General features: G+C 49.8%; 1 protein-coding gene across 15 annotated transcripts in view; it reads right to left on the bottom strand.

Annotated features, from left to right (window-relative positions):
- TRAF3IP1 (TRAF3 interacting protein 1) overlaps positions 1-12,444 on the bottom strand; it is a 58,562-nt gene that overhangs the window by 44,635 nt on the left and 1,483 nt on the right. For 11 of the 15 annotated variants that reach the window (XR_012016847.1, XR_012016848.1, XM_072796898.1 and 8 more), the window contains exons 2-8: positions 9,441-9,509; positions 8,678-8,839; positions 6,548-6,691; positions 6,020-6,445; positions 3,740-3,811; positions 2,717-2,792; positions 35-130 (exon numbers count right to left, since the gene is read on the bottom strand). Coding sequence is in view for 13 of the 15 variants with exons in the window: in XM_072796898.1 (XP_072652999.1) it covers positions 35-130; positions 2,717-2,792; positions 3,740-3,811; positions 6,020-6,445; positions 6,548-6,691; positions 8,678-8,839; positions 9,441-9,509 (1,045 nt within the window). In the remaining 2 variants the exon portion in view is untranslated. The remainder of the gene's footprint in view (positions 1-34; positions 131-2,716; positions 2,793-3,739; positions 3,812-6,019; positions 6,446-6,547; positions 6,692-8,677; positions 8,840-9,440; positions 9,510-12,444) is intronic. The other 4 variants (XM_072796905.1, XM_072796909.1, XM_072796911.1 and 1 more) reach the window with 1 other exon arrangement.

Here is a 12,444-nt window from a genome sequence, read left to right as displayed (position 1 = left end):
TGCACAGCCTCCACTAGGGCCTGCTTCATCTTACCGAGCTGTTTCACGGCATGCTCCTTCTTAGCTTTACTGTAGGAAGAGTTATGTTCAAGGGAAAGACTATTTTCACTGGTTCTAGAGTCCCTTCTTCCTGATACAAAATTGTATAATGAAAGTACGTATTAAACTTAATCGTAATGCTGCATAGTATATTCACTATAGTGTATTATTCTGCTATAACATGCTACTTAACAATAAGCAAAAATTATCATATTCTTATGAAAAATTTTTTTTTTTTTTGTATTCTATAGAGATTCTAGAATAGCTTTAAAATTCTAAATAAAAAAATAAAATAAAATTCTAAATATGTTTGGGATGCCTGGGTGGCTCAGTGGTTGAGCATCGGCCTTTGGCTCTGGGCGTTGAGTCCCACGTCAGGCTCCCTGCATGGAGCCTGCTTCTCCATCTGCCTGTGTCTCTGCCTTTCTCTCTGTCTCTCATGAATAAATAAATAAAATCTTTAAAAAAATTCTAAATATGTTTAACAAGCATGACACCCCACACTCCAATAAATGCTAGGCTTATTCTCTCAAGCAGAACATAGAGGTCTTATGCCTCCGATACCTCCTGGATGCTGGACATTTACCCAAATGCGACCCATTTAAGTGAGGAGGAATATCAGGGTGAGGATGCACAGTGAAGTTCACGCCCAGCTAGCAGACAGGGAAGGAAAGAGTCCATCAGCCTGTTGACATCTCAGTAAAGCTTAGTATCATAAAACCTGCATATCTCTGGTGATCATATCTCTTAGAGAGCACCAGTAAACTCAGATGCACATGCACCGAGTTATTAGAAAAGGAGACAATAACAACTGTCAGCTTAAACAAAAAAAAACACAATTCCACACAAGAACTAAGGGCTAAGACTGAACATGAGGCCAGGTTTGCGGTGCAGGTACCACAGTCCATGACACTTCTATACTCCAACGATCATCACTAGGAAACAGGGAGGGGAAAGAAGATGCCATTTCTAAACCAACTAAAAACAAGCTATCATAAGCTGTGGCTAACAGACATAGCCCAGCACATGCACACATATCCTTTGGGGAGAAGGGAGGGACACCCACACTAACTTGGAATCAGAAGCATCCAATCTTCCCCAAATCACAAAAGCGTAAGTTTAACACAAGTCCAACTCAATCCTGATCAATTAATTAGTTCTGTTTGTGGGAGGCAAGATTCTTGACTCAATGGTTTTAAAATAATCTGTAAAGATAAGCACATGAAATGGCTTAAAATTAGTAATTCTGGAACACCTGGTGAGTTACTCTGGAAAAAATAACCTCACTTCACAACAGGAATTAAAATAAGAAATAACTAAATAGATTATATATGAAAATGCATGACAAAATACAAATCTTCATCTCCCAAATCTCTGGACAAACTACCAAAGAAAAAAAAAAAAAAGGCTGGTTGCTTCCAGCGCACAAAAATTAAACACTCAGGCAAGTCAGGAACTAAACATAATGAGTAGAAATAAACTGGAAAACAAACACTTACTTAAAAATTGGCAGATGTCCTGAGTGTATAGCGAGCGTGTGTAAATTAGGGACAACACTGCAACTGCCATCAGAGCGATGCGGAATCCCCGCCAAGAACAGACGAGCCCAAGAAGTCAACAAAATCACTAACACACACAAAAACGTGCAATTTCACTAGCAATTAAAAAGAGAGAGCGCTGTTCATTTTTCAGCTCCCCAAATCAGCAAGCCTTGGGAACCCCGGAGGAGGCGGAGGGCAGGGGTACAGTGTACCCTGCAGTCACACCCGCAAACGGCCCTGCCCTCTGCGCCGGGGCCCCATCTGGAGCCTGTCCCAGGAGACTGCCAACAGAGGGAAAAGCTGCTGGAGCAAAGATGCTCATTAAAGCAGCACGTATATTATGAAAGGGGGGCTTTCTTTACATGTCTGCGTAAGTCCTGGATGAAGAATTCCAGCTACGGCACCCCCGCCACACCGCTTCAACTTTTACAACTTAGGAAAAGGATGGGTTTTCAGGCACTACCACTCTCAAAGTGACTTCCCACTTCACCTGAAAACTGCAACACGACCAGCCCCCAGCAGCACCCATCTGCAGTGCACGGATGTGCTTCCCTACTTCCCGCCCTCGCAGACCCAGGCGTTCCCCTTGGGCAAACCCCTGGCCACGCCTGTTTGCTTCAACTTCAGTCCCTAATAGCATGATTCCCAGGGATCATTTCTGCTGATTTTTAAATGCATGGACATGCCCTAAGAGCAGGATGCTCTTGCTGGCCACTCTGTGTCTGGATTAAATGACAAGAGTCAGTAAAATGTGGGTGGGTGGCTGATAACCATTTCTGGAAAACTAAAGTTCGATCGCATCTCTTAGGTTGCAACAGATCTCCAGCAAAGAGGTGCTACTCTGCCGCTGGGGTCATGGGCTCACACATGCGTGGAGGGAGGGCGGAAGGGAGGGAGAGAGGGAGATGGAAAAAGAAAGGGAGAGGGAGGGGGGAGGAAGAGGGGGAGGGAGGAGAGAGAGAGAGAGAGAGAGAGAGAGAGAGACATATCTTCATCCTTTTCACAGTCTTTGTTTATCCCCCCCAACAGATCTACTAGATCATGATTAATATCAATTATGATTAATATCAATTGTAAGTATTAATACATGATTAATATCCATATTTTCAGTTACTTATATGATAAATTTGCAGTACCTTCCATTGAATTTTTGGATCGCCGTTTTGATGCTTTTGTTGTCACTGACCTGGATGCTCTGGCGGAAATCTCAGTCTTAAAGAAAATGGAAAAAGAATTAGTTGACGCATGACCCAGCAATGCCTTGAGCAGATTTACTAGTCAAGCTCTGCTCAGTGACAAACAAGGAGGACACAGAACAGCACCACCAGGTGCTTTAATGGGAAACGGATACCAACTCGGCACAACTCAGCACCCTGGACCTGAGGGTGAATTAGAGACTGCTCGGGCCTTCTTTACTCTAAAATCAGAAATCCATCTTTCTGCGAAGCTCTCAAAAGGCCAGCAATCCGCCAACCATGCTGAGAAGCGCTGTCTTACCGGATGTGTTTATGAGGACTCCATCTCTGTTGCTTTGTGCTAATCACTCACATGCATCTGTGACAGCGCTGAGGGCAAACGTACGTGTGTTCCAACAGAGCACACACCAGCCATTAGGTTTTGCTCAGCCTGCCATGATGACCTCCTAACTGGCCTCCCAGCCTCTAAGCCACTCCTCATCCATCTTCCCTATAGCTGCCTGGACATGTTTTCTGAAATCCAAAGTCCATTAGCAAAGTTGTGCTGAGTCTAACCTCGGTGGCCTGGAGGCAGGGAAATGATGTGGCCCAGCCTCGGCTGTGCCCCACCCCCAAGACACGCACCATGGGCCCCCCACAGGCTGAGCAGAGCTCAGAGGGATCTCTCCGGCACCCCTGCTGCCCCGGTCAGCCTGGAGACCAAATCCTCTCCCAGACTCATCTGAAGCACCACCTGGACACGCTCCCAAATGACCTCCCATCCCTTTGTACCCCATACGTCGTACCTGTCAAACAAGTGTATACAGAAAGCCCAGAGCCCGGCATGGAAACCCGAGGTCATGTGGGAGCCTGTGCCACATCCCCACCCCCGGGCTCTCCATGGACTAGAAGAAACCACAGCATGGAAGTCACATCAACCCAGCCATGGGTTTACGTCTCTTGAAACTATTTTTCAAAGTTTACCTCTGCTTCAACTTTGGAGTCTTTCACGGATCCATCTGACAACTTTTTAGACATCTCACCCGAACTTGAGGACTGCAAAAAAAAAAAAAAATTTGATCATATTCCAGAATTATTCAAATCTGTTACATCTAAAAACATGTCAAGATGCAAGGTGTTTCTTGTTGAGCAGCAGCAAGATCACCCTTCCCATCCATCCCACTCCAGGCCTATCTGCGGCAGGAACGCAGCCCGCACCCCACAGGGCCATCCAGATCATCCCCTGTGGAGCAGACTAGGGCAGAAGGGAAGCTATGGAACAGTGTCTCCCAGACACGCGGGATCCGCACCCCAGGCCAAACCTCTCAGAAACACCCCAGTGAAACACAGGGAATCTGGAAATAGGGGAAGGAGTGAACGACAGAGACCACCAGCCACCATGGAAGGGGGAGCAACCTTCCAGTGAACGGTTCTTCTCAAGCAAAGCTTTCAGACTCCACAGCAGGAAATATTCTCGAAGTGAAGTACAGGAAACCTGCAAACACCAGCTCACAGCTACAATCCAGTCTCCAACCCACACATCTTGACATACGGACTAGAAAAGACAAGGCCACGGACACTGTGCGCCATGAAGACTGGAAAGCAAGGGATGACTGTTGAGTTCAACCGTGACGCATCTCCATAGCTTCCTGCTGGAAGCCCCTGGCTCTGCACGCAGCTCCTCGCCTCCCCCCCCCACCCCGCCCACCTTGCCAGCCCCTTAGGGTGAGCACTGCACCCACCACCCTGACAGCTGGTCCTTCACCGCCACACCCGAAGCTCTGGACACACCTACTACTTCACCTTCTCTTCACACACAGCCTGAGAGGGGGCGAGAAGGTCTCAGCATCGTCTGTTTCAGACACGATCAAACGGAGGAGAGCCATGGGGTCTGACGCAGGGGGAAGACCCGCACAGCTGGGTCAGAACAGTCTCCTGGGAGGCGTCCCACAGGGGTGTCCTCACCGCCGGCAAGAGCCTCCCCACAGAGGAGCCCCAGATTTACACCAGAGGACCCGGCCCCACAAAACCACCACGAAAGATCCTCGGAGAACCGACTTCGGGAGAATGTGGACCTGCGCTGAGCAGAGACACAGGCCCTGCACCCTGGCCTCACACACTCGAAGCCGAGCCCACGGAACCCCCTATAAAAACTTCTTTGGAATTGGCTTTCTATTTAAGACCCTCCTCACAGCATCAGCAACTCTGGTCAATGTAATGTGTGGAAAACCATCTGCAGACCCGGAAGACTGAGGCCTTCCCACTCGGGGGCGGCCGCACGCTAGGAAAACATATGAGAGCACGCTACTGCCTCAGAAAAATCACATCAGCAAGAAACACTTTTCCTTAGACCTCTACGAAAACGCAAAAGATGAGGAATGCCTTTGTTATTTCTAAAACTCCTGAGGGAAGCCTGGTTTTCGTGACATACCTCACAGGGTCCGTTACTCCGGGGCTCTCTACACGTCAGTCCCGTGGGCCCATCATCACCCAGTACCGGGATGCACCCCGGGATGCAATGCCAGACAGCCAGGAGCATGAGCCACGCATGCCAGCGCAGGCCTCGCCCCTCACCACGCTGCTGCGTCACATGGCAGATCTTGAACCTTTCCAGACCTCGGCTCCCTCCTTCCTACGGGCTGGACACCAGACTTCCACAACCTTCTGGGGACACCTGACAAGATGCTGTGCCCGAGAGAACAGGCAGGTGCGATGCCAGCCCTGACGGAGCCCTGCAGCACCTATGCTGAACCCAAAAGCAACTTGCACTTTAGGAAACACAGAAACCAAACACATTTTCTGGACAATTGTAAATCTACTTGAAAATTTAATTAAATAAAAATTACAGTCAGAGGTCCTGTACGTATCGACTGATGCCTACGAGACCAAAGCACGATCCTTCAGAAATTCAGCCGGGCCCACGGGCATGGCCACGCATACGCACCTGCCCACCACCATGGCGCACGTAAGGCCGGTTCACGCAGCCATGGTGTGGGCCCGTCTCCAAGAAGCATCCACACAAAAAAATAAAAATAAAAAAAGAATTTAAAAAAAAGAAGCATCCAACACGCACACGCAGCCAGAGGTGAAAGCAGTACACCTCAGAGCCCCAGCATCCATGGTGTCCGTGTGGGTTTCCACTGGGAAGGCGCGAGTGTCCTAACCTCACCGCGGTGCTGAGTCCCCACCACGCCTGACAAAGGAACCACTGTAGAGAACACCAAAACTCTTCTCAAAGACAGAGATCGTCAAGCAGGACTTTACCTTCTTCTCTGGCTTGTCGGGCTCTCTGCTCTTTTCCCGGTCGGGCTCCCGGGAGTGCTCCCCGTCCTTCACCTTCCGTCTGTCCCTGTCCCTGTCCCGGGCCTTATCTCGCTCGCGCTCCCTCTCTCGGTCTTTCCACTTCTCTTTCTCCTTCCCTCCCTCGTTCCTCCTCTCCCTGTCACGGTCTGGATCCCTGTCCCGGTCTCTGTTGCCTCGGTCTCTGTCCTGCTTGGCCCGGCTCCTGGCTCGCTCTCGCTCCCCTTCGCGGTGCTTGTCTCGCTCAGGATCTTTATGTCTATCATGGTCACTCTCCTTTGTCTTCTCCTTCTCCTTGTCCTTCTCTCTTGCTTTGCTTTCTTCCTTCACTTCTTTCTGTTTTCCATCTCTGCTTGTACTTCTCTCATTTATTTCAGAGTTCCTTTTATCCTGGAAAAAAGGTCAGACAACAATATCACTTATAAATGTCTTTACCTGTGCTATGAACAGACTCACCACTTCATTTTCAAATATGCACAACTTGCAATTCACCTCTTTATCTTTATGAACTCCGGGCTCTTCTTCTCGTGCATTCTTGTTGTCCAATTCCTGAGATTTTGACGTCAGGGAGGTCCTTCCTTTCAGATCACTCCTCTCTCCAGCTAACACCCTCTTCACCGCCTCGTCGCTGGGGAGCTTGCAGTCCGAATGGGAGGAAATGAAACACAAGGTAAAAACGAGATCAGCACAGGTGACAGACGCGAGCATCTGCATTCAAAGACAGTTCACTAAACACGGGAAACATGTGGACATGAGTCAAAGGATAAAACATTCAAAGGAAATGCTGTTATCGCCAAGTGGAGCATCTCTTGATAGCTGTCACCTCCAGCACTTCAGATGGGAACAGCAGAGTCAACCCAAGCCAAGTGAATCCCACCTCAATCCACTTGAGCTGTCAAGTGTGGGCGTGTGTGTGGTTCAAGGACAACAAAGCTGCCGTGCATGACTCCACAAGTGCCTTACACATCTCACAGGATCATGGAGGCCCGGCACTGAAAGGGCCTTACACAATGATCTACCTCAAGCTCTATCAAAAGCAAAAAGCCTCTCAAAGGCAGCATCCCACGACTTGGTGCCGGAGCTTCACACACCCCCGGGCAGGAATCCCACCCGCTCACACAGTTGCTCGTTCCACAGGATGCACTGAGTGACCATCACACGGCAGGCACCAGACCACAGGCTGACCCCGCTGTGGACTGGGGGAGGGGCCAAACGCTACAGTTGAACAGCAGGGTGCCTAAGCCAGGCCGGGAGAGAGGGAAAAGCAACCGATGCCACACTGCTGCCAAAGAAATGAGGGAGCATCGCCAGTGCAAAGGGCCTCAGGGTGCAGGCAGGGGTGCGGGAGCTGAGCGGGACCTGGAGGCGAGGGAGCAGCAGCAGGCCTTGAGAACCCTTGCGAGCCATGCCACGGAGCAGGCTGTGCCCAGAGGCGACAAGAACCTGGCAAAGGATTCAGCAGGGAGGACAGGAATCAAATGTGTTTTGAAAGAGAAATAACAGGAAGGACGCAATGGTGGGGAGAGAAACAAGGGCACTGGCAAAATCAGCTGTATGCCTCCGAGCCTAAGATTTGGATGCAGGCCAGGGTGAGACTCTCCCAAGGCCTCCTTGGAGCCACCACCTCCCACCCTCACCCCTGCTACGTGGGCCGAAATCCAGCCTCTTTCCCCAGCCCACAACCCACCAGGTAGGTGAAGGGCTGTATGAGTTATGACCTCTCCCTTCAGGGCGACTCGGCTCCCACAAGGAAGAAAGGCCCTGAAGATGCCCTGGTGCCATCACCAAGCAGAGCTGTCCTCCAGCGTCTCTAGCAAGGACATTCTGGGCTGGACCTAAGCAGAGAGGCCAAGTTTCCAACCCACAATGAGGATCTCAGGAAGTAGCGAATCAGTCCCTGTCCAAGTGACACAGGAAAGCAGCACAACTCTGCTATCCACAGCCAGGAGGGAAAGAGGAACGGAAGGACAGAGCATGGGGGAGGGAGGGATGGAAGGAGGGAAGCAGACACGGAAGGCTGGAAAGGCAGGCGGACAACAGGAGCCTCCCATAAGCTGGGAAGAAGAACAGCAGGTCTTCCTGCCTCTAAGATCCTGCCCGAAAAGGAGGCCCGAAAGGAGAAGGCAGGCAGGGCTTGGCTGCCTGGGCATGCAGCCTCCACTGCCTGCCCCAAGAGCACGTGTCTGTGAGGTTCCCACATTCATACTTAACACTTGAAAACCTCGTGCATGGCATACCTTTGTTTCACTGTATAATTCTTTGGGATTGATTGATTTTAAAGATTTTATTTACTTATTTGACACAGAGAGAGAGTGTACAAGCAGGGGGAGCAGCAGGGAGAGGAGAGGGAGAAGGAGACTCCCGACTGAGCAGAGAACCCCAGGCAGGACTCAATCCCAGGACCCTGGGATCATGACCCGAGCAGAAGGCAGACGCTTCGCCGCCTCAGCCACCCAGGAGCCCCTTCCTTGTATACTTCTACTTCACTCCTCCTGGAACTCTGAGGCTCCAAAGCCCAGGTTTGCCAGACACCAGCAAACTCCTTCCCGATACTGCCCACTACCCTGTGGTCACCCACCCCGGCCGGGTCTTTCAGGACTAAACTCTGAGCCTCCACGTTACCTTGCTGAGACAGCATTTTCCAATTCTCTGGAGCAGCTCGTTTGTTCTTTCAGGCTCGTGCCCGGCCACGATGCGCACTGGTTTTGCTGACAGTGGCTCTCCTGAAACCATCACCACCACGTCTATGGCCTTCTGAAGGAAGCTAATTTTTGCATCTTTATCCTGAAAGATTCCCATTTTAAATACAAATAAAAAGCACTTCCAAAAACGTTTCCCTCATCTTTGGTATGCTCAACAGGCACAGTTACTATTTATGTCACGTCAAATTGGGAATACTAACTCTGTGTAACAACAACAACAACAAAACAATTAAAGCTTTTCTTTTTGTTGTTGTTGTTCTAAAAATTTATTTATTTATTCATGAGAGACACACACAGAGAGAAGCAGAGACACAGGCAGAGGGAAAAGCAGGCTCCGTGCAGGGAGCCTGATGTGGGACTCGATCTCGGGGCCCCAGGATCACGACCTGAGCCGAAGGCAGGTGCCCAACCACTGAGCCACCCAGGCGTCCCTAATTAAAGCTTTTAATTTTAGCTGGTAGGCTAGCAATTACCTTTAAAACACTAGTTCCATTTCTTAGTGGATAAAATTGGCATATAGGCAGTTGGCAAAAATAAGAAAATGAAATGAGAAAGGATATACTGCAATTCATGAATTAATCCACCTTATACTTCAACATGCATCAGGATATAAATGACACACACCGGGTTCCCAGCTTACAAAAACCCCACTTTGCTAGGGTGAGGGGTGCCCCCCAGCCTACCTTAACGTTGTCAGACTTCATCTCCGCGTCTGTGTAGAGGCCCTTCATGAAACCGGTCATCCTAATCACCTTCAAGAGACCAAGGCCGTGGTCAGCACCTCCCAGGACAGCCTCTCCATCAGCCTTGCCCCCGAGCCCCGAAACCCCACGCTGCCAGGAGCTGTCGGGTCTGCTCACAGCCAGGATTTCATTCCTTCACTTACTGCACAAGCTTCTGAGTGTCTGCGATACACAAGGCCTTTCCCCAGGCGGAATCCAGCCTGGACGTGGGGATGGGGAAACATCTTGCAGGGTGCCAAGTGAGCACGGGATCACTCCCTAATCCAAGCGCAGGAGGGGTGCAGGTGTCAGGGAAAGTTTCCCAGAAGACATCATATATCCGTTGACACCACAGGCCAACGGGAGAACAGGATTGGGCGGGGGGTGGGGGGGTGGTTAGGACACACGAGCCAGGCCAAACAGCCGCCAAGAGGGTCCTGTTCAAGGGAGCAAAAGTTCAGGGCAGGAGGAGCCTGACCCAGATGGCCTCGGAAGCCACTCAGGAATACGGACTTTAGCCTAAGGATCACGAGGAGGCCCTGACAGGTTCCACGGCTGGGCGACAGCATCTTACAAGGGGCACTCAGGCCCCGTGGAGAGAATGGATTCTGGAAAGAATAGCAATTCCTCAGCTTGGGTTTCTGAACGTGGACAGAAAGGTCTTTCTCCTCAGTCACGTCCTACAACAGGGGGGTGCTCTGTGCAATGTCACTTCTATCCCTTTCCTGCCCGTGCCTCTCAGTAAACCTGTAGCTCCTCATTACCCTGAACCAGCGTTAGGGGTGGTGACTCTCCCTCTTCCTCCCTGCACCCACACAGCCAGGCTCCTCATTCTCTAGGACCAGCATTTTTCGAAAGGCAAGAATTCACTATAAAAATCAACATAATGGGTAGCAATAAGCATTTTTTTTCCAAAAAATCAAACAAAACAAAATGTTAGCTGCGTTGTATGTAGGAAGCGTGAACGTGCGTATGTCCTGGGTGGACAGAAAGCATATGTACTAGTGCAAGACTCGTCTGTTAGAAAAAAGTCCCACGCTAACATCAGGCTATTTCTCTGAGACCAAGCCACACCTCCCTATTAATTAAGCTGGCTCTCATTCCTCAACAACTACCTAAGAGCTGTGTATTCTTTTTCCCGAAAAGACAAATATAATATTAAGGGTATCCTGTACTTGATATCCCTAGAGCCTTTATTTTGTCTCTTCTGAGGTTTCCTATTTTGCTGGCAGTTAAAATTGTGAACAATATTTTTAAGGGACAAGAAACATTAACCTTACAAGGCCAATGCTTTGATTTATGAGAGAGAGCTAGTTTAGCTGTAACTAAATTACTGATATGGTGACTTGAACACAATACTCAGAGAGAGTTAAGAATTTTCAGGAAGCTCTTCATCTCTTACCGGAAAATGCTTTTCAATATGTCATTCTCATATCCCTAACAAGAGGTGACAGTTGACGCATTTACCTTTACACAGGCAGAGAAATTAATTTCAGCATTAGATTTGGAAGAAAAAAAAAAAAAAACATGAAAGAAAAGCAGAACACTGGCCCCTGATTGGGAACGTGTGACTGCTTCCACGCAGCCTGGCGACCTGGCCAACCAAGTCAATTCCTGCTTGAATGTCCCTCCTCCTTCCCCATTCCGAGGCACTCCAAACTTCCAGGAGCCCAGCGCCAAGCCAAGCCCCACAGAATGAGGCATAGCACCCTGCCTCCTCCCTGGCTCTCCACAGGACTAACACAGAAGGTAAAAGGGTGAGAGTACGGTGGCACCTGCCGTGGTCGGGCGGGCTTACCTCCTGGCTAACGCACTTCTTCCCTTCTGGGTTAGGGGACACTACCTGCCTACTTCACTGGGTAATGCAGCACATGTCTCTGTGCCACGTCCCTTCCCTCAAACACCACGTAGGGCAGGCGAAGTGTTGCCCCAGCTAGAAGAGGAGGGGGCAGCTAGACAGACAGCCCTGGGATGTGGGTGGGATTCCAGAGAGTTCTAAGCACAATTAGGGTTTTTAACACAGACGCACACATTATAAACTATGTTGAGATAGCAAATGAGTAAAGCAAAGTTAGTGGAGAATAATACACCCAACCTATTGGAAAGAGTAAGAGAGGAGGTTGGAGGACCCATAGGGGGTGCCCTCGGAAGTCTGCAAGTTCTTTTTTTTTTTTTAAGATTTTACTTATCCATTCAAGACAGACACAGAGAGAGAGAGAGAGGCAGAGACACAGGCAGAGGGAGAAGCAGCCTCCATGCAGGGAGCCCGACACGGAACTTGAACCCGGGACTCCAGGATCATGCCCTGGGCCAAAGGCAGGTGCTAAACTGCTGCGCCACCCCGGGATCCCCAAGAAGTCTGCAAGTTCCACCTGATTCCTAACTCCCAAAGCCCACGCCCAAGTTCCTGAGTTCAATACCCTTCTTAGGGGCACCATGGAAATGAGTTACCAGGAGCCTAGCCGGCCTCAATCAACAACGAATGTTAGTGCTGCACCTTCCGTGTATCTTCCCAGGTCAGCTCACCCAGGATATGGCAACAAACAAGTACGGTCTCCATCACAAGGCAATTCACCCCCTGGGGAAAAGCCACAGACAACCAATCTCAACGGAGGTCAGGCTGTGCAACTTCACCCGCCAATACCAACCTGCTCTTTGATAGTTTCCCCTTTTGGGTCCCACTACAACCACTTTCAATAAATTTACCCACAGGTACTTTATGAAGCATCCAAAATGTGGTGCAGACTCGCGTGGGCATAAGCTTGGGGGACATGAGGACTTAAAAAAAAAAAAAAGAAAAAGAAGAATTCTCCAACCATTTCTGATCCCCTTTAATGGGCTTGACACTGACAGTGGCGGGGGGGAGGGGGGTGTCATAGAAACGACTGCCAGGCAGGGTGGAAGAGTTCTAACAGATACTGGGGGAGTCGGGAAAGAAAGAATGGTCCCGGAGGGGCCGGAGGAG

The sequence above is a fragment of the Canis lupus genome, chromosome 24 (genome assembly GCF_048164855.1).
Source record: "Canis lupus baileyi chromosome 24, mCanLup2.hap1, whole genome shotgun sequence".
NCBI lineage: Eukaryota > Metazoa > Chordata > Mammalia > Carnivora > Canidae > Canis > Canis lupus.
This window is presented reverse-complemented; position numbering and strand designations above follow the sequence as displayed.